Source organism: Indicator indicator, chromosome 5 (genome assembly GCF_027791375.1).
Source record: "Indicator indicator isolate 239-I01 chromosome 5, UM_Iind_1.1, whole genome shotgun sequence".
Lineage (NCBI taxonomy): Eukaryota > Metazoa > Chordata > Aves > Piciformes > Indicatoridae > Indicator > Indicator indicator.
This window is the reverse complement of record NC_072014.1, coordinates 36,543,304-36,566,230: the sequence shown is the minus strand read 5'-3', so window position 1 is coordinate 36,566,230 and position 22,927 is coordinate 36,543,304. Positions and strand designations below refer to the sequence as shown.

General features: G+C 40.6%; 1 protein-coding gene across 1 annotated transcript in view; it reads right to left on the bottom strand.

Annotated features, from left to right (window-relative positions):
* THSD7B (thrombospondin type 1 domain containing 7B) overlaps window positions 1–22,927 on the bottom strand; it is a 277,058-nt gene that overhangs the window by 24,979 nt on the left and 229,152 nt on the right. The window contains exons 15-17 of the mRNA XM_054381025.1: window positions 20,582–20,587; window positions 12,209–12,342; window positions 10,711–10,864 (exon numbers count right to left, since the gene is read on the bottom strand). Coding sequence (XP_054237000.1) covers window positions 10,711–10,864; window positions 12,209–12,342; window positions 20,582–20,587 — 294 coding nt within the window. The remainder of the gene's footprint in view (window positions 1–10,710; window positions 10,865–12,208; window positions 12,343–20,581; window positions 20,588–22,927) is intronic.

Here is a 22,927-nt window from a genome sequence, read left to right as displayed (position 1 = left end):
CCACACATTTAAGTTTTTCACACGGTTTATTTAATTCAGGGCTATAGCATAAGCTATATGCTGGCTGGGACATGAGAAAGGCAGTGCCACTGCTGTTGCCCCAACCCCAGCTGTCATCTCCATGTCTCATGCCACGGGGAACTATTTCAGGAAGGAGTAGTTTCAGTGGCAAGGATTAAACACCTCTGACACTGGGCAAGGCTATGGTGAAGAGCACTAAGGATCACTGCTTTAAATGAAATCACAAAGAAGTCTAAGTAAGCTTACTCTAAACTCAGAATGATTACAGGAACATGAAACAGCCACTTTGGCTGCTGGGCTGGGACAGAGAAGCAGTGCCAAAGGCAGGGGCTCTGACCTGCTGAAACTCAGCAGAGTCTTCCTGCAGTCCAGTACAGCAGGAATGGGTGTGTGGAAGCGGCTGCCCCAAACTTATTAAAGGTATTCACAGACAATTACTGAACAAGATGACCTATTTAATTCCTAACACTCTCTCATTAATACTAAAGATTGCTCAGGAACAAATAGAAAACATAAAAAACCCTCCAAAGTATGTAGAAATACATTTTCATAAATGCTTGGGAATTTAAACCACGATTTTCTTATAGAGTATTTTAATTAGAAAAAATAACAAACAGTTCAAACCCACAAGCTTATTACCATGCAAACACTGAAGCCTGCATGGGTGAAAGTATGGATAATTCCTGTATTGTGAATATTAAAGAGAAAAGTAATGGCATTACAGCATAAATCTAGACCTCAGACTGCTGTAAACTGGATTAGTTGCACAGATGATAGTATAACACTAAACAGAATAAGTATCAGGACAAATTGGAAAATAGTCCAGTCTAGTCTTAAAATACATTGTCAGGACCTATTTTCTTTATGCTTACATTATATGAAGGAAATTCTATTATGTTCTTATTGCTTATATGCCTTGTCAAATAATTTTAAAAGCTAATCTTATTTGAATATCCAAGGTCAGCTAAAATACCCAATTGTTCTTAATTATCTGAAAATTAAACCTATGCTAAGTGTTTACCAATAGTTTACTGCCTTTTCTACAACTAAATCTGATTGCTCATCCTCACACCTAACGCTAATAACTTAAATGGTTTGCCAATAAACCAAAGCAAGTTAAAAAAAAAAATCAAAGAAGATATCTCAGTAGCTACTCCTAGTTAATGTTTCTCTGCATTATGTTACTAAAGGGAAAAAAAAAATCAATGAATGCTGTGAAAGAAGCTAAGTCTCTGTCACTTTGGCAATACCTGCTTTTACTCACTTCAAAGTAAGAACTTGCAGACTGAAAATATGTATTGTTTGCAGATGGGTACCTTTAAACAAAATGTGGTGCTTTGGCCCTGGCTAGGTGCCAGATGCCCACCAAAGCTGCTCTATCACTCCCCTTGTTAGATGGACAGGGGAGAAGGGAAAACATAACAAAAGCCAGTTATAAGGTAGAAGCAATTTAATAATAATAATAACAATGAGCAAAGCAATAGACTGTGTGGAAGTGAAAGCAGAGAGAGAGAGAGATGTTAGTCTCTACTTCCCATCAGCATGAGGATGGTTGGTCTCAGGAAGCAGGGCTCTCTAGGCTTGGTGGTTCCTCTGTAGGACAGACACTGTGGACAAATCCCCACATTTCCTTCTTTCACTTTGTTCTTATATCTGAGCTGATGTCATATGGTATGGAATATCCCTTTGGCCAGTTTGGATCAGCTGGCTCAGCTGCATCCCATTAGCATGCTCTTGGGGTGAAGAAATGTTGGAAAAGGACAGCCTGGGTGCTCTGCTCAACAGTAGCCAAAACACTGGTGTGTTATCAACACTCAGCTACAGCACTGCAAAGCACAGCACTAGAAAGATAACTTTGAGCAGAATTAACTCCATCTCAACCTAAACCTAATACACAAAATAATATTATTTCCCCATCTAGCATGGTCCCAATTGTGCTTGATTCCACGTCACTGACACAGCTCAGCACTGCACACACTGTCATATGGCCACACAGATTTCCTGACTACTGGGACCATTTTCCCTCTCAGATGTCCTCCTGGTGGGTAGTAGCAGAGCATTCTAACAGGTCAAAATCTATCTGGTGTTTTCCAGGATCCAAATAAAGGACTGGTCTGCTGCAGCTCTGAAGGTGCTGTTGTCACTGCACTGATGAGCCATGTTGTTTAGAAGCCAGAGCGGATGCGATAAGCTCCCCACTCTTACCAGTTTTGAATAATAAAGAATCTTTGTAGGAAAAGTGCTCATTTAATCAAGCTGAGTACATGGGAAACATGCAAAAATTCAAAGTCGGCAAACTGTAACTAATATCCTGTAATATTATTTGTTGAATTTCTCTTTATGTCAATTGAGAAGTCAATTTAGTTTTATAATTGATTTTCTGGCCTTACTCTTTCAAGTTAACTATGTAAAAAATTGAGCCAAATATATATGGAACTGAATAAGCAGCAGGAGGGAATGACTTGCAAAGAAAAAGATGAAAGCTGGGATTTTCAAAGCAGCAAGAGGGAGCTGTGTATCCAGCTACCCTGACTTGGGTACACAACTCTTGCAGGACTCCTCCAAAATCCCAAGCTGGAAAAAAAAAATATTTGTGATGTGGCAAAAGTTGAGGAATGGCTTTGGAGACCCAAAGTCACTAGGAGACATGACTGGTAGAAGTTAAAGAAGAGGAACTGATTCCAACACAGAGATGCTGAGAGTGTTAACAAGCAATAATGAACAGACATATGTAAATTGCATAGCAGGAGGAACATATGATGTCACCATTGTCACCACTGCCATCACTACCAACGCCATGTATCTAGTCTTAAAAACTACTGAGAGAAAAATCGATCACCATCAATTACATTTTTAGGAGGAAGGACAGGAACAGCAGTCAGTAATATTAGGGAAACACAAGAAAGAAATATTACTGGAGTAATTGAAGGAAGAAATTACCACAGAATTAATTAAGATTTGAGCGAGATTACAGAAGGAGTTGATTCTGAATATTCTCCCAAATGAAGAAAATGACAAAACCAATTTGACTGTTCAAACACTCTTCCATACGAAATAGTGAAGGTGTCATTCAGGTACTTGGATCAAGACTGGATCTGCTCTGCCCCAATAGGAACCCAACTTGCTTACTACAAGCCTGTATGAATCGACATTTTGGGGGTTTTAAAATAAATAAACCCCACTGTGATTCAGCAATCTTTTACTGAGTATCTTCATTTACAGCTTCTCTCTTCCTACAGAGCGGATGCTATACTTTCAAAGACATTATTTTACTTCCTACTGTTCTATTAATAACTACTACCTTCACTGATCATAGATAAAGCTTTTTAAAAATTATTTTTACATTAAGACAGCCATTACCTCCTGTAAGGTAATCACAGCTGGTTTGTGCTCAGCATTTGTCTACATTAGACAACAACTTTGTCAAGTTATGAGGAAAAGGTGCAGATAACAACACTTTTAAAGGAAAGCCAAGCACATAGCAACAGAAGCATTTCAGTGGCTGGAGCTTTGACTTCTGTTTTTGAGATCATCTCTTTATGGTCATGCTACTTGTTCATGCCTGTGGTTACAAACCCTGTAATCCTGTAACTAGTTTCCACACTTGGAGACTTTGGTATGTTACCATGGGGTAAAATTGGCTGTAATGGCAAATCTGGTTATGCAGAAATTGAAAGCCAAGGGGATAGACTTAGACTACAATGATTTATTAAGACAGGTTTAGGCAGTGTCAAAGCCAGGTCATTGTTGAACTGAGCACAGTGCAGAACCCTGTGAAGGTGATGAACTTCTCCACATGCACAGAGGTCACCAGTCTATTCTTGGGTCCAGATAGAGCAGTTCTTGCACAGGCCTCATGTAGAAGAACATCTCCAGTGAACTGCAATAAGAACAACTCTGAAGACCAACTGAAACAATTCTATGATTCTATAATTCTATGACTTCTGTCTAATCTTTCTAGGAAACTGAGACTGCTCTGCCATAGCCCTGGTTGTACCAGGAATGTCATCTGAGAACCATCAAAGTTTAGTGCCTGCTAAGCAATATAGTTGGACTCGATCTTAGAGGTCTTTTCCAACTGAAACAATTCTATGATTCTATGTGGAAAACCTTTGTGCAATTTCTGCCTCTGCCCTGGACAAACAAAACCCACTTTATGGATCAAAGAAGGACAATGAATATGGGTGCTGACTGGCCATAAATGTAAGAGAGGAAACAAGTCTTAAGAAATGTGATGCACAAAGGTAGAGGCTCAAATGCCTGAAGAACTTTATGTACCTTCAGAGTTAGATGCCAACTCAGTGTGGCAGTTAAGTTTTACAGACAATCTTCCTTGAATTTAGTCCAAATGCTTTCTGTAAGCAATGAAGTGTGTAATGCAGGCATGTGCTTCCTTTGGAAGTGGTGATAGGATTGGAATTATTTTCTGGATGAAAATAATTATGGGGACCTAACTCAAGTGGCACATTAATAGCTTACAGCAGTAAGAAGTAAATTTCTTTTCATGGACAACTGTACTGTCCCAGCCTACTTTATTGTATTAAATCCCACCCTTTCCATTATCCTTTTCCATGAAATGAAAAAGTTGAGCTAGAGCCATGGATCTATAAACTACTACAGAAACAAAATACTTCAAAGCAGTAAGTGGTACATACAAAATGTTAAGATAGGAACGAATCAGTTTTCCCCCAAAGGAGCATTTAAAAATAATAAAAGCCATAATCTTGATTCTGTGGAGGAATTCTTGGCACCCTTAACTATTGCATTTTTAGTATTTCCTTTAGGCAACCACACCTTTCTACCATGACCACTTGTCACTGTTTTAAGCTAACAAAAAGTGAGGGACACAAACATACACAAAAGATGTACCCAGCCTTTGCTCCAGACAGTAACAGAACAAAGCAAGCATACAAAATTTTGTTCTGAAAGAGAAGGATATTAAATAAAACTGTGAGATTATGAATGCGAAGTTTCAGAGCAAGAGCCGTCAGCATATCACACAATAATATACACAATTAGACCTTCTTTGTCATGGATTTTACAAGCTGACCACTGATCTAGGCTTTTGTATGCATCATAATTGCACAGCACAAAGGCTGTAACCTATTAGAGTGCCCTTTAAGCTGTTTAACTTATCATACAGCTTGTATAATGCATACTGCACTATAAATAGCTGGCCACATTATATTTAACTGGTTATTCATAAGGAAACATACAACCTCAAACTAAGGTAAATGCACTGGCAGCAACAAGACTTGACTATTTTTAACAGTGCAATGAAGCGTTATATTGTTCATGCTGATGTGGATGTTTTGTAACAATTTAACAAGCCATTTACAATAACCTGAGCAGTCTTTTGAAATGAAAATGCACCTGCATAAATTTTCTTTTTGAGATGCATCTAGGTGCTGAAACCTTATCTAGCTCCATTTATAACCATTAACTTTAAAAATTTATTGTTAATAAAGATGAATACAATTAAAATAACCAATCTAAAAAATACAGCAGTAGCCAACTTTTTGATTTAGATAGATAGATAGATAGATAGATAGATAGATAGATAGATAGATAGATAGATAAACAACAAAACCCCCCCAAAACCCCAGCAAACCACAAACAAACCCCACAAACTCAAGTCAGAGTTATGCATAAGGAGCAGGGCATATTCTTCCAAAAAGTCTTGGACCAGCAGAAATCTCATGCCTAACCTCTGATCTCTTGGCCTAGAAATACAACGCTCTTCAAGATGCACTCTTCAATCCAGCCTCCATACTGCAGGTCCTCTGCCAAACCTAGGCATGGAGGTGATAGTTGTGATGAAGCTTTCAGTAATGCACTGTGTCAAGAGTTAGGGCTGCACCAGCTATTAGATGAGTGACAGACACTTTCTATTAGCCCTCTCCCTTCCCAAAGGGGAAAAGAAAGGGAATGAGACTTACAGGTTGGAGAAGAAAACTAAACCTACTGTAATGAAAACAAAAGCAATGAAATGAAGTATTTACAAATATATACAAACCCAGCATTCAATCCAGCCCCTCTGATGGCAATTCCATCACTGTCACCACTGATGCTGTGGGCAGGTACTGGAAAAGTCCCACACTGGACTCAAGTGGCAGATGGGAACTAGATTCAGGAGCTGGATTCTGGAACTGGATTCAGGAACACAGGCATTGGGATCAAAGGCAGAACAGAGGCCTCCTTAGATGCTGACCATTGAAGAATGGGCTTGACCCTCATGATCCCTCAGCTTGATAATGAATGTGATGTACATAGAATGAAATCCCTTGTTGGTCACCTGTCCTGTCTGCTTTTCTCTGCAGATTTCTGCACTTGCAATGCAGTACCGAGGATCTTCAGTGACCTTGGTCTCCATAGAAGCAAGTATAAGCAAGAGCCTTTCTGCACACCGAAACTTGATAGCAACATCAAGTGTTACCGTTCCTAGAAGCAGACACTGTCTGTGAAAAGAAGTTATTAACTTCAGAAATAGCCACCAGTTAGAGGAGCCTGAGCTGAACGTAAAACCACTGAACAGCATTAGTTCTAGGACACACACAGAGTGAATCCCAGTGACTACAAGAGTGCACAATTTCTCTTGGCATTTCCCAGCTGTAATGAGTCTGCCTGGCACCTACGATGCAAGTCGCTGCAAGACCTGAGAGTTGGCTGTATTGCCTGGTGCCACTTTCAATACAATCAGTTGTTGCAGTATTATGCCCCAACAAACTGATTCAAGAGAATAACAACTCAATTGTCGCAAGTCCTGAGCGTTGTACATTGCTATTGATCCATGAGGAAAATGCTCACTGAAACAGGGACAGCTGTTCTGACTCACTAGACATGTAACCTCCTATAATTAACTAATTTCAGACCTCTCAGAATCAGCTGCTACAAATGCCAACAGCTGAGGCAAACAAGGAGGCCACTCTGGTCGGCTATGAGGGAGTGCCGCAGCTATCCACATGACAAAATAAATTTGAGGTAATTATTTCAGGGGCTTGTAGCACAACTCGCATATTAACTCTTTTAAAGAATGCTTTGATGAATTCAATTGAAGTCAATTAATTACATTTCCAAGTCAGATGCATACAAAGTGGAGACACCACAGGTAGTACGTGTTACTCGATCACTGAATATGTAACAGAGATGATGGGATTTCAGTTTCCAGATTGTTTAGCCGAGGCTTTGAGCAATCAAGTGATGATGTCTGACTAAAAATGCTATTGTAGCTGGAACGAATATGAAATCTCTGAAGCAAAATGCAAGTCAATCTAATTTGCTCATGATTTTTCCCCCTTTTCCTGACTAGCAAGCTTCAAACTGTTATTTTAAATGGCTTTAAAGCCTTGCTATTTAAGTTACGTGGATGTTACTTAGCGACAAAGAAAACTTTATGAGCCAAAAAATAAGTCTTCAATCAGAAAGAAAACCATTTTGAATTTACTTCTCACAGTAGCAAATGTGAGCATAATAGGGAAGCTTCAAATCAGTACTTATGAGTTGAATCCAGTAAGCAGACAAAATCTCAGAAGTAACCTCAAAGTATTACATTTCAGACAGCTGCATTTCTGGGTCATGGCAAAGTATCATTAAAGCAAATACTAAGATTTAGCTTTGCGTAGCAGTGTTAAATAGCACTATAATCAAGATGCAAAAATTGCAGTTCAGTTGGAAAACACACATAAAACAATTATGGGAGCATCTGAAATTACAGAAGTCCACCCCCAGAAACACAAATATGTAAAAGCAAAAGGGAATCGTAGCCAAAAAAGTTGAACAAACACTGGTTTAACACAAGTATTGAAGAAAAAACTTCCTATTGACAAAGCAGTCACCACCTTTATGACTCATTGATTTCAACATGATTCAAGATCATTTACCATCCTAAAAGTGGAAAATGCACATGGGAAGAGTATTGCTACAAGATAAAACCGAGCAATACCCTAGAAAGTATCCAGAATACAATGACATATTGACAAAAGGTACACTGGGTAATCTAAAAGGCCTTTTTTTATTCAGCTGATAAGAGCCAGTTATTCTGCTATCAGGATGAATTTATTATCAACACTATAAATTAGGAGCAGATCACCAAAGTGACTGGGAAAGAATCCTCACCTGACCAAAATGTTAAGTAAATATCTCAAATCAAAAAGCTGCTAGGCAAAGAGGAGTCTGAAACTGTAATTGCTCATTTCTTGCAAACTAGAATTTGTCAAGTTTCATAAATTCTCTGTATCTCCAGCAAGCCAAACACGACCAGAGATACAGGAAGATTTCCCGGAATGCTCTTTGGCAGCTGATTCGCAAGAGTACTACGACTAAAAGAGTGCCAATTATTTTGATACAAAATCTAAATGTGCTTGAAAAAGAGCAGTCAGGATGTAAGGTTTTGCCTTTTCATTGCAATGTGATGTGATAGTTTCTTTTCAGATTACTCAAGGAAGTGAAAGGAGCCAGGTGAATATTCAAAAACTGTTATATATCCTCAGAAGACTGGCATTTACTTTCAGTTTGGCATGAACCAGAAAGCATGTACACCAGCTACTGAGCAGTATTTCCCCAAACACAGTTAAACAGACAGCCCTAATGAGCAAGAGCTTCTATGTATGCAAACTTACTGATGTGTTTTTGTGCTCTGAGGAAAGACATTTGACACGTGGCTGGGGAGACAACAAATCTAACCAAAAGACTTAACATGAGATTCAGCTCCAGATGCAGACCCCTGTATTTGGCTGTCCAACCACTGGAGATATTTAATTGACCACACTAACCTCCATTGTCTCTGTAACTCCATTGACCATGTTCACTAGCTTATGGCCATTCTCAGTGGCCATCTTTCCTAGTATCAGCTCAGGAGATGGAGGGTTGTACAAATTACCCTGGTGCTGGCAAAACCTCACTTCTAGCCACATGCTTCCTTTAATCCCTGCTGCATCCTACTGGTACCCCCACACATACACAAGACACACCACCTTCACCATACAGCCATTATGCACTTAGAGCAATCCCATTTTAGCCAGGGAGGGACTGTGCTGTGTGGTCCTCTCTCAAAACCAAACACAAATAGCCAGAGTGGCTATAAAAGGGAGACAGCACTGTTGTAAACTTGTCAAAGGAAGGGTTTTATCTGTCCATAAAACTTCAGGCTGTTTATTGCCTTGTATCTGGACAGAACTATTTAAACACATGCTCCATCAGCACACAGTCATCTCAGTTTCACAACAAAGCATTGCAGAACAGCTTGTGAAACATATTGCTGAGTTAATTGCATTGGCATACAGATGCCCTCACATTTATGAATTAACATCTACCATGGCAAAAGGATGTACAAGGAGACACAGGGACTGTGGCACTCAGCCCTGTGACTGCCAAGTGCTACGATGCCTGATGGAATGCAGCCCACAAGATCTGGGCATCCCTCCTTTCCTGCTTCTGTGTGCTACAGAGGCTTTTAGGCAAAACCTCAGTGTCTTAAGCATACTAGCACACTTAAAGCTTCATGACCATCTGACTGCCACCAAGATGCCTCAAAAAGGGCATTGAGGATCTCTGCATTAGTTGTCTGCATGCTAATAGGAAGAAAATCTATCTCTGAAAAGTCAATGGCAAAGACACATCCAACCACAGTGGGACTCTGAAAGGTATCCAAGCATCTGTATCGGTCGCAAGAGCGTTATACTTCATCAAAGCTGTGCTGCTCAGGGGGAGGCAAATGCAGGAAATGAAACACAAGATTTCATTTGACACGTTCTTACCGAGTATATTGATATGCTACACAAAATATTATGGAAGGAAATTACCTGTGTCAGCAGCAGTATAAATATCTGTCCAATAACCACACATAGCTTTGATAATGGCCCTGTTAACACAGGGGCAATGAATATATGTTTGTCACTTAAATGCATCCAGCAAGTCTATTAAAAAAACCCTTGAGATTAAACTTGGCACCTATTTCAACACCCATCAGAGAGAAACAGTAGGTTTGACATTACATGCTTGGAGGCCAGAGAGTTTTCTCAAGACACAAGTTTCAGCTTTTTTCCATCTTGCACACTTAGGGAAACACAGAGCTTTTGGCAGTGCCTTGAATCCCTGCATAATTCAGAAAGTTTTGAGTATTTCATGACATAACAAATTGTTCAGGCATCTTGCTGCCATACCCTTCTGTTGCTGTTGCCTTAAATCTTCCCTCAAGGTTTTGAGAAGGAGGAGATGCTGGACAGAAATAGTGTCTGTTGGGAAGGGAGAGCTGTCATTCTCTCAGGCCTAAAGCCTGTCTAGGGAAGTACCAACATGAGTTACCAGCAGGATGTTACAGCAGTCGTGCATCACTCACAGAGCTCTCCCCTGCAAATAATTCCTAACACAGATAGACCTAACTGCAGCTAGACTACTGACCCCTTCACCTGCTGTACTAGTAGGGGTCCTCTGCCATAGACCAAGTGGAAGGATGAGTGGAATCAACTGTCACAGTAAAAACTATGTGTTTTACTAACTTTCTCCAGCTTGGTCTCTGTAGAAATATAACTATCTGCAGATACAACCATGCTGGTAGGATCCATTAAGCCTGACTTCCTTGGGAAAATCATGAGTTTTTAAAGAAAACAACTCTCTCATGAAATGTCTGAAGGAAAGAGAAGACTGAAGGATGAAGAACATTGCCACAGAGACACAAGCAGGAGAGCCTACCTGTGGACACTTGCTCCACTGTCCCCAGTCAGACACTGCACACTCACTGGGACAGTACAAGCTACACTTCTGCATCGTATCTGGGATTTCAGTCTGATTGCACAGTACGTTGGGTACAGTCTCCCCTCCATGGTCCTCAGCAGTACTCACACACCTGCACAGAAAACAGACATTTTTGTTAGAGGAGAAGGATTCGGGGATGTTGGTTGATAACAAATTCAACATGAGCCAGCAATGTGCATTTGCAGTCCAGAAGGCAAACTGCATCCTGGGCTGCGTCAAAAGAAGTGTGACCAGCAGGATGAGGGAGGTGATTTCCCCCTCTACTCTGCTTTTGTGAGACCCCACCTAGAGTACTGCATCCAGTTCTGGTGCCCCCAGCGCAAGAAGGACATCAAGCTGTTGGAGTGGGTCTAAAGGAGGGCCACAAAGATGATCAGGTGGCTGGAGCACCTTCCCTATGGGGACTGCCTGCAATAATTGGGGTTGCTCAGCCTGGAAAAGAGAAGGCTCTGGGGAGACCTTAAAGCAGCCTTCCAGTACCTGAAGATGGCTTACAGGAAAAATGAGGAGGGAATTTTTACAAGGGCTTAGAGTGATAGGACAAGGGGGAACGGCTTTAGCTGGAGTAAGGTAGATTTAGACCCTAGAGGTGTTCAAGGCCAGATTAAACAATGCCTTAAGCCACCTGGTCTAGTACAAGGTGTTCCTGCCCATGGCAGGGTGGTCAGAAGTAGATGATCTTTAAGTTCCCTTCCAACCCAAACCACTCTATGATTCTGTGATTATATCCACGCTACAGAGATGATGGATACCAAAAGATCTGCTTGACCCCATCTAGGACACTATATGTAACACAATAGCTACATTCAGCACAAGTGGTCAAAAAGTGGAATTAATCATGTTAGTGCAAATCAAACTCAGCTACATACACCATACACTTCTGTTACTCACAGATTTCAATAACCACCTTAAATAAACATTTCAAACTTCATACAGAAGGATTTTAACTTTGATCATCTGACAGATGAGTGAACAGAAAATGACAACCAGCAAGAACAAACCTCTGTGCTCCTGCTGGTAACATCCAAACATGTGGAAACAACTCAGCATTTCCCCATGCCTGGGGAATGTATATTCACTAATATCGAATGCCACTCCAGTGCGTGCAGTGCCATTACTTGGGGAAAATGTTAGCAAATCAGAATATGGAGGCTCTGTACCTCAGGGGGCTTTATGTATATATGACATTTAGGCTGAAGAATTCTAATTTAAACATCATGCCTTCTTCCTGAAAGATGTCTTGATCGTAACACAGGGCTGCATCACTGAGATGCTTTACTGTAAATCACTGCACAGAAACTTGTGCTTCTTTTCTTTTGAAATACATCCAACTCAGCAACAGACTCACTGTCAGATGGCCAGATATTGCAGCTTTATGCAAGTTATGAACCAACTCTTTTTAATCTGGGGTACCTGTGCTTTTGTCTTCACTCACCTGACTTTCCTCGTTTGTATTCCTTCTCCACAGTGGAGGGAGTTTTGTTCGCTGTTGATTTTGCATGGAGACCATGGTTCTACTACCCAAGAATACTGATTGCACTCAGTGTAGCATGGGACTGCCTCATACACCTGCCAGCAGAAAGAATCAAAACTGTTCATCTGAACTATTCAGGTTAGCACCTCTGCAGCCAAACCCAGGAAAGAGTACATTGAAAAATATCCTGGCTTCCACTCCTTATGCTAAGGGTGCCGCAATAGCTGTAAGTTCGTTTATTCATCATGGACTTGCCGAGGGAATTTTAAGTATATAGTAGCAGTATGCATGCAGCATCTTAGGAAACAGGATAAATAACAACTATTTCCTGCAGCCAGAAGAGGAACTTCATTACAATTTCATTTGCTCTTATTGTTCTTGTTATAATCTATCACACGTCACTCATCAACGCTGTATGCCCCTCATCCTTTTGTGCTTTACAAAGTGCAAACTTAAAATCAGCACTCATTTATTTTTGCTTCTTACATACCCTTATAAGTCATTTGCCATAAAAGACTGAAACATCATGCATCCCGCAAATGTCATTTTTATACACAAAAACTGTAAATGCTTTCTTTCCCCCCTGCAAGTGACTTATCTCTAACATATCTCCTAATCAAACACAACCAGGTATTCACCTGAACTATGGTAGCTCCACTGAGAGAAAAATACAGCCAATAAGCTTGACAGATGCATTTAAAAGATGCTGGATAATCAGGTCGTTAGAAGCAGTGCACTGAGATATGGTACTTTAGCAGATTTTGGGGTTTAAACAGATGAATGCATCAAGAGTTCTATTACAGTAATGAATAGAAGTTATTTATTTTGAATCCAGTTTGTCTGCAGAAGCCGATTTGAAGATACAGAGTTCTCTGTTGCTTTGTATGAAGCATAATGAGCTGTCCTAGAAAAATACAGCACACCTAAAATTCCTTCCACACACCAAAATCTTCTTGACCTTGCTGCTGTGGAGCCATTCAGTTCTCACCATTAAAATAACTGTAAATCAATAGCCTTCCACTCAGCTACCTCCCTCCACCAAAAAAAGAACAAACCAAAAAAAACCCCACAAAAAAAACCCCAAACCCACCACCAAAACCAGCCACATTTAAAATAATTTATAGCTTGATTTTAAAACAGCAGATTATGACTATGGATCTTGTGGCCACAATAATAAAGAAACTCTATTTGCAAAATCCTGGAGGTGGGGGAAAGAGATATCAATGTGAAAAGAAAACTGGTGCCCCATCTGAAAGTGAACTTCTTATCAGTTGATAGGAAGGTAACTTGCTGAAGAAAATCCCTCAGAAACAGGAAACGTCAGAAACTAATTTTAACTGTGGGTCTGTCTATATTTTGAGAATAAGTTTAGCAAAGACAACAGAGTAAGAGAAGCTGAAAAGTGCAAAATATATGAAGGAGAAAAAAAAGGGTTTACACAAGTAATACCAGAAAATGTGCAAAATTTATGAGGACTACTACATCATGGTGAAATGCACAGAGTGACAACACTTGGGACAATGACCTCCTTTTGCACAAGTAAGTGGGGTCACCCTGCAGCCTTTTGGAGGAGTGCTGAAGGTGTGGCAACATTTCCAGCTACCACTAGGCCTGCATGGAGGTCTTTGAAAGATCACAGTGCACCTTGATCACTCAAAATAGGCTAATGATTTCAGTACAACAAGGTGGCCTATATATATGATACATAGATGTCATGGTTTAACCCTAGCCAGCAACTGCACCACACAGCTGCTTGCTCACTCCTCCCCTGACACGGTGGGATGGGGATGAGAATCAGAAGAATAAAGTAAGACTTGTGGGTTGAGATAAGAACAGTTCAGTAATTGAAATAAAACAAAATAATAATATGAGCAATAATTGCAATGAAAAGGAAGACAACAAAGAGAGAGAAAAAGAAAACAAACAAACAACCCTCTCCAAAATGATGCATGATGCAATTGCTCACCACTTACTGACCAATCTTGCCACCATCTTGCCCTGGCCACACAGTCACCTTGTGAGAGTTACAGGCTCCTGCAGCTGTTCCCCTGTGTGCACTGGGGAGAACAGCAATCCCTCTTTGGGCAAGATGAAGTCTTCACATTCCCCAAAGACAGCCAGCAGATGAATGCTGACACAGGGAGTATTTATTAGTTACCCTGCTCCACAGGGGGGAAGGAAAAACTACATTCTGCTTAAGCTGTCTGACAAACCATACGGTTGTTGGCAGGAGACCATTAGTTGAAGAGGTAAATGTGTGCTTAAGGAGTGATCAGACCTTCCCTCATCACAGAGAGGAAGCAAAGCCAAGGAGTAAATGGACAAACTTGGCAAGAACTGACTGCTGGTGGGCAGGGAACCTGCAGTGTGGGGAGAAGGTGTCCCACCTGGCAGCATTAAGGGAGATAAAATTTACACATTAAAAAGTTAAAAAATACTTCTGCTCTTTAGACTATTGGTGAGAAAGACAAAGGTGGAAGAGGCTGTGAGGAGATGGCATAGAGGATGCCTCACAAGCCTGTCAGGGCAGCTTGGGCTGGTGCAGCACAGTGGCTTTAGGGATTTAAGATTCTTTTCCTTGCTTTAATTAATAACCTTCCTCAGGTTTAGAGGATATTGCTGTGGATTCTCTAGGTCATGACACGAGCACTGCAGCAAATAGCCTCTGTTCCTTGCTTGGACAACTCCAAGAGCTTGGAAATCCTGGCTTATTGTCTCCGCGACCTTTCATGTCACTGCATTACAACCTGGTAAACATCAGACCTCTCCAAACCAGGAAGGCTGACCTGCAGACAGCAGAAACCTAACACCAGGAATTTACTGCAACTGCATTTTGGTGGTCAAAAGCTCCTGTGACAGAGATCCCGTATGCAGCGACACAAATACACGCGATGTGAAGTGACACTTCAGATGTGCTCTTTCAAGAGCAGGCAGGATCAGAACAATAAAGCCATTAATAGAGCATTTGTATTCCGCTGTCTAACCATGTCAAGCTGGTACAATTATACAAAGCTCCACCAGCTCTTCTCCTCCAACAGACATCCTCCTCTGTTCTGGAAGAAGGAGGGCACACAACAGCAGCCCCATGATCACCGTGGTACCTCAATACCTAGGTGGTCTGCTGCTGACCCCTTCAGCACTTCCAGTTTGGATAGGATTCCCAGGATACACTCATCATCAAAAACCTCAAATACAATTGTTACAAACAACCCATTTTTCAGTGATATGGTGCTGACACCACTGCATGTTTCTGACTGTGAACAAGCTCTCTCCTCCACCCTGAGTCAGTGTCAAGCAGTGCCATGTCCTGCAGTACACCTTTGAGATGCCAGGAAAGTGTAAATAGCCACCACGTGTCATTGGGATGGACAGATTTCTTCAGAGCAAATTACAACATGCATTGGTAGACTCTGTTAGGCTTTTAAATGGGAGTCTCAAAGATGCAAGATTTCCATGGGTAAAACTCTGTGGGTTTCCGTTTCGGAAGCTGTGAATATAATTTGTGGTTCTGCCTTTGCATTTAAAAACCACAGTGATGTGGCATGTGTTCATCTCCTCCACAGGACACTGTTTTCCTCCCATTTCTCTCTCCTAGCTTGACATAATTTCTTTTCAATCACTTCCAATCTCCCCCTTTTTTTACTAGAAAAAAAAACCAGGCCAGACAACAAACCTTAAAGCCTTTCATTCCTATCTTTTGCCAACAGCTGCAGTGCTTAAGGAGGTCAAAGAGAAGATGTTCTTGACGTTGTGTTTGCAAAGGATTTTGGACAATCCTTCCTGTTCTTTGAGACCCACCAACCAGGGGAGCCTGGGATCACTTCTCACCTCTGGGGTCCATAGAACCCTGTGACGATTTTAAACAGAGGCTGGGATGGGATATGGTCCCCTCACTCAATCCAGGGACCCAAAGTGGATTGGGATGTGGGGGGGTTGGGATGTGCTCCCACAGACCTCTAGTTGCACTACAGTTTCAAATCAGACACAGTTTCAGTATCCTGGCCCACATCACATTTGCCATCTGCTACCTCTGTTGCAGATACAGAAGTCTCTTGTCCAGCTACATCACTTGTCTGTAATGTAATAATAATAATCTGCTTAATGTTCACCCCTTCCCAAACTCACTGTGACAGTGCATTTACAAAAACCTTCAGACTGAGCCCTCCAACACATGCATGGAGCTGTACTACCACAATTCATCTCCTGAAGGACAGAAAATAAATGAAGTCCATGTGATGGGCACAGGGGGCCATTGTTCTGCACCATTCAGTGTGGAGAAAGAAGCTAGAAGCTACAGACACATGACTTGGGCAGAGCTCAGCACCTATGGGCCCAGCCTGGCTCCATCGCTAAGTGCCTCACCTTTAACTCTTTCAAGAAATAAAAACAATCAAAATACTTCTAGCATTTTAGGAAATTAAGTGCTTTCCTCAATTTTTATTCATATTGGTATGGTGGATTTGGGAATCAATGAACCAAGGGGTGAAGTGATGCTTGGCTGAAGTCAGTGAGGGTTTTGCCACTGACTTCCACAGGACCACTGTATCACTCTTTGTAGCCACAATTAACCTGAAATACAGTAACATCTGAATCCTAAAATCAAATTGATGGGCGCAGTTCTAAATAAATGAATGGGAAGAAAGATGAAAGCTACTATTAAAGAGACAAACCACTATAGGCTTGCCCTAAGAAAAGAATGGAGCTCCCACTCAGTATAATGCAAACACTGAGTCCTTGATGAAATGTCTTGGTGTCAAGTTACTTCAACAAAATATACAAACGTTAATCTATTTATTTTCTTTCTTAATACCTGGTACTTGCATTTTAATGAAAACTCCAAATATCTGACCAGCAGAGAATTTTTATGTGATTTCTAATGTTTTAGAACTTACTTATTTAAATATAAGTCAGGAATAGTACTGACCTTGCAAAGGACATAAGAGAAACAAGTGCACTTGCTCAACTCATGTGGTTCATTAAGAGAAATGCATACCTATATTTCAGGTAGCTTTATGATGACCACCTGCAGTGTAAACTAGAAAGAATGAGGTTCAACACTTCTGAAAATCATAGTGACTTCATATTTCAGTGAACATCAAGATTTATTGTCCCCCAAGGTAAACATTGACTCTGGTTTTCCCTCAGTCGATATTTTAGCTTTCAAGACAGTAAATCTTGGTGTTCACCTCAACTAAAGTCAATATCTGCTTATTATATTAGAACAACCAAACTGATCACTGTAGCAGTTGCCTGAGACCCTAAGGACAGCCTCTGTACTATTCATTTCTAATAAAAATGGGCTAAATTCTTTGCTAACATAAGTTCATTTCACATCAGTGCCCTTATCCCAAAGTAAGATTACACCTAATACATAGAAACAACCAGAACCAAAGAAATAAAACCTAGTTTAAACTAAGGCTAGAAAAGATATATAGGAAAGATTGTTTGCTTGATGATGAGGAAATTCAAGCACAGATATTAAATCCACTCCTGCAGAAGCTGGTCAGAAATTTGGTAATTTTTAACATTATTTGCACATCCGCTTTTATGTTTCTTGCAAGGGCTGCAAGAAGAGGCAGCAGTGAGATGTCAGCATGCAAAAGTGGCCCTTACCTCCTCTTACAGATTGTCAGCACTGCTTTGTGATATCTGGGCCACAGCCAGCACTTCTCTTGCAGTCAGCCTGATACAAATGGATCTAGAGCATGATGGGACATACACCTTCAAAGATGTCCATCCAGTGCAATTACCTGAAAATCTGACTTCTATGATGACTCCATCTAGTTCATCCAAATGTCTTTTTTGGTTGTAAGGTGCCCATACACTAACTGAATAATTTTTATAATGCTCTCCTACTGCCTTTGCATTCCATTTAATCCCCAACCAGATAATTTCTAATAATGAGGTTCTTTTATTTAATTCTTTAAAACTGAATTCAAAACGGAGTACTTACTTTGTTAATTACTTAAGTGCATGTTTGATTTGGCAGATCTAAGCACACATTTAAAAGCTCCACTGAATTAACCGAATATCTGAACGACACGCATTAGCAAACACTACATCACAGAAACGGCCTCATTAAAATTTCAGCATTAAGTAGTTCTCTTTAAAAAGACATAGATTTTATTTCATTCTGGTTTATATATTGATCACAATCACCAGAAATATGCTAACTGCTCACCACTATTAAAAACAGATTGAAAAATTAATTTTCGAGCAATTTGGACTTTGCAAAGCAGCTGTTTCACTGATGAACGCTTGCCTTTAGGTATTTGGATGCTGCAAACAGACACCAAAATGAAAACAATCAGTTGCTCAAGAATGACTTAGAGCACAAAAGCCTGAATAAACCAGCATGTGGTAAGAGTTCTGAAATGATCAGAATTCCTGAGTTTTTTTATGCCTCTACTAGATGCCTGCACAAATACTCGTGAAGCAAACTCAGCGCTTTCATTTTTCATTTATGCCCAAATCAAAGGAGTTAGTGTTTTTTTACCTCCTTTGTGGTACAGAAAAAGGCAAATCAATTAGAGCTTTTCTAAGGTTATGAAAAGCCTTCTCTGGCATGGAACTGAGTTTACAGAAAACCTAGACCTGCCTAAAACTTTGTAGCTAGCAAAAGGATGGAATCAATCTTATTTCATGTACAAAATATGAACGAAGAGTCCAGACAATAATTACTATGGCATAGACACAAGGATGTATCAATTCCCAGTCTCTGCCCTGTGGGCAGAATGGAAGCCCCTACAGAAACAGATCCTTCACCATTACTCTGTGGGACTAGCTGTGGTGATGGCCTTCAAAAACACTGCTGAAAAATGATTTTCATTGAGTAGGAAGGATAAAACCAATTATCAGTCCTCTGAAGTTTCCCCACTTTTTGATTATCTATTTTTAGTCTGATCCTCTAAACCACTCAGCTTTAATCCTAATTTACACATGAGAAAATTGAGGATGAAGAATCGAGTGATTTATTAGAGGCTGGTGAGGGAGCCCTCAGAGAGTGGGGGACTGAATCTGGAAATGCCCTATTTCTTGCACTAACTGGATGACACCTCAGCTTAAAATCAGATACTGAAAAGTTCAGATGAAGACATTTAAGGATGAAGTCATCAAAAAGAAGCAGCACCATAAAATTCTGGCTGTAAAATGAGGAAAAGAGGAGAGATTAGGAAATCAGCAGGGTACTCTCGCCATAAAGACATCTTGGAGCTGCATTTTCCCTCACCACGGCCTCCAGGTGCTTTTACTGTATCTAGCTTTCTGCTGGACTTTATGAAATGCTCCTAGGAAATCCCTTATTTTCTTCTAATGGACAATTAAATATGCGAAGACAGACACTGCTGTATTTCAAATTCTTAAGTGCAATGACTGGAAAATGTCTTGTTTAAAAAATTAATTGAAGTGAGCTCTGTTGAACCCCAGTCATTACTGCTCACACTTAGAAAACTAACATGCTGCTCAGCAAGGTTTATTAATTCGTATTTACTAGTGGCAAATGGTTTTATTTTCTGTAAGACTGGCACAGGCGTTAAAAACATTGAGTTGTAATACAGTAAAGCATGAGTGCTCCTTCCTGGAGATTAAAATAACCAGTTGGCATCATTCAGCATGTGAAAATATGAGAGAACACACAGCTTCCAGCCCCAAACCTGCCTTCCTGGTTTTACTGTCTCTACAGAATTTGAGGAGTAGAACACAGCATGGAGTATAATGCTGCAGATACTGAGAATTTATTTCTACCTGAAATAGTCAGGCCACACAATTTTAGTCTCAAGGTTATGTAATAAAATGGAGATGTTAAAGTGTGAATGGGGGATATGCAAATACTATCAGAAACTGACAGTTGCTCTGCATTTTATTTTATTATTTTATTATATTTTAAAATGATGTTTCTTCACTATTGAGAAAATATTGAATCTAGGTGAGATAAACAAATGCCATTTTACTACCTTGTCAAATATGGGAGTCCAAAGCAAGGCAGAAGCTTGTTAGGCAGAGTTTTGGTGTATTTTTGCTGATTCCAGAAGCTGTAGGTGCTGTAGCTTCTGCTGTCTCCCTGTCACAGAGCTAGGCAAGCATAGCAAATTTAAGTAGATATAAATAAATCAATGTCCTGTGTTTTTGAGACAGCACACTTTGCTGCAGCTGAAGGATAGTTTCAGGGTTAACAAACAAATGTGGCACCTCTCTGGACGAATCTTTTATGCAGTAACAATGCTGGATCCAGTTTTAAAGAGAGGAAGGAGAAAAAAGCTGATTGATGAAGAACAACATTGAAGCCTCTTTTTACTAAATGAGAACAATAAGATGAAGACACATTGCAACACCAACCTGAGCCTTTGTAGATGTCCATGTTAGCAGGGCATGACAAGCAGAAAGGAAAGAAAATTATATATTCATTAGTTTAGCTGCTGTATGATAATATTGCGAAGACAAAAAAAAAAAAACAACAAAGCAGAGATCTGCTTAAAATAAAATTGCCACAATGTCAGGTTGCATTCAATTCTGTGATTTCCCCACATTAAAAAAAGGAAAAAAAAAACAAAAACAAGAAAAAAAAATCCCTCAAGCAGAAATCAGGCATTTATTTGTGAGTGAATGAAAAGCATGAGTATGCTGAAGAATAAAGCAGAGTTCATTCAGCTTCATCCAGTAATCTTCTGGCTTTCATCAGTGTGTCTCACAATCAAAGCCTCAGGAAAACATAAAAGAAAAAAATATTTAAAAAGATCTGTGAAGCTGAACCTGAAATCTGGTAAGAACCCCCACAACTCTGGAATATCAATCACAGCAGATAGGAAAGGCTTTCAGACATTTAAATCACAATTGGGTGGCACTGTCTCTAGTGAAGCCTGCAGATGACGTGCAGAAGACACGCCAGGCGGCACACAGCCAGTCGGCCTTTATCAGGTGGGCGCTGATCTCCAAGAACACCATCAATAACTCCAAGTAGATTTCATTATGGAAAATACAATTAAATGATAAAAATTCAATAACGTGGGCATACAGCATATGCACATCCTACAGACAAGGAGGGCTGTGTGGGGGCAGCTGACACCAAGATCTCCAGGGGCTGACTGGCAGGGGTCGACAGGAGCTGCATTGCCGAAGCCTGTGTCAAATCATCCTGCAGCCCACAGGCAGCCTCACTGAAACAGCACGTACAACACCAGCTTTTGCTAACAAAGCCTGGTGCTCTCACCCCTCTCTCATCTGATTGAAATGCCAAACAAAGCCCACACAGACATGTGCCACAAGCCATCCAGGCTTGGGGGGACCCGCAACCACTGTGTTCCTCTGCTCAGCCAGCCTGCGTTCCCAAACCAAACCACAGCACTTCAGCAGGTCAAAAACCTGCCCTGGTGGGATATGAGTGAGTGATTACTAGATCCAGAAGGCAAGTCATCTGTCACATGAAACGAAATAAATGCCAGTAGTAAATACAAACAGTCCCAAAGAAGCACTTTCTTTGTAGGCATCTGTACAATAGGCAATTTAAAGAAAAGACCATCAGAGCTTACTGCTAAGTTAAAAACGATGCCTCGGAGACAAAGTTTCAGCTCTAGTCTTTCTTTTAAGATATTTTAAATCATTTCAGGGTCTAAACATTTCAAGTTGATACTCTGTAAGATTATTTTCATGAATGAATTAAAGTGGTAGAGCAGTCACATGTTTGTCCTTACACAGCATGCTCTTGGACTGACAATTTTTCCACGCAGGATTTAAATCCGGTTAGCCAACAAGAACAATTTGATTGATGGCACTACAGACAAGCAATAGAAGAAACTAGGAAGTGTCAGGCAGTTGAAAGTTATGTTTTCTGAAACACAGTTCCATGAGACTGCGCCAAAGGCTCTAGCCTCTATCAGAGAGAACTTGCTAACTGCTCCCGGGGCTTCCTGCAGACACAGCAAGGCACAGTCCACTTTTAGGTTCCTGCAAAAGCAGGAATAGAAATGCAAACCAGCTTGTACCCTGATTGTTTCATTAGGATGAGACTGTCACTCTCCCTACAGTTTACTCAGCAGCAGCTCTGATTTCTCCTCAGCAGCATCCACACAGAAATGGATGCTCATAGGGAGAGCAGGACGGATGCTGATGAATGAGTGATAGATCCCATAGCTTCAGAGCTCAGAAAGATCACCCACAACCTGATTAGTAACTGGAGATGGAAAATTTTTTTTAGAAGAGCAAGTTACTGCAGGAACCAGGATATTTGACAGCCTGTTGCATCACACGTTTGTGGTAGCTGTCTTACTGCCAAGACCGGCAGATGTTAGTACTGCGTTTAGATGCAGCATTAACTTGAGCAATTTTCTCTGTATAATTACAGGTAGCACAGACCTCCTAGCAGTGCTGCTGAGAGGCCAGCCTTGTGACAAAGCAGCTGAATTCACAGATTGGAAGGCAGCTACAGTCACACTGCTTCACACTTAGACGTCCTGCAGTTGTTACTATCTGACAGTTTTTATTGGTATTTCTTATGGGTGGATCTAGACAGAAAAGATGTAAGCATCGAAGAGACAAATTTTGTTGCCCAAATGTAGATGTTCAATAACAGTGCTGTGCAGCAGGGAAAAGCCATGCTTCTACCTGTGACTGCTGCCCAGCAAAAACATCCATATTTAATAAACTAAAGGCTCCTTTGAGTCAAAAGTTAAACTCTACCCAAACTAC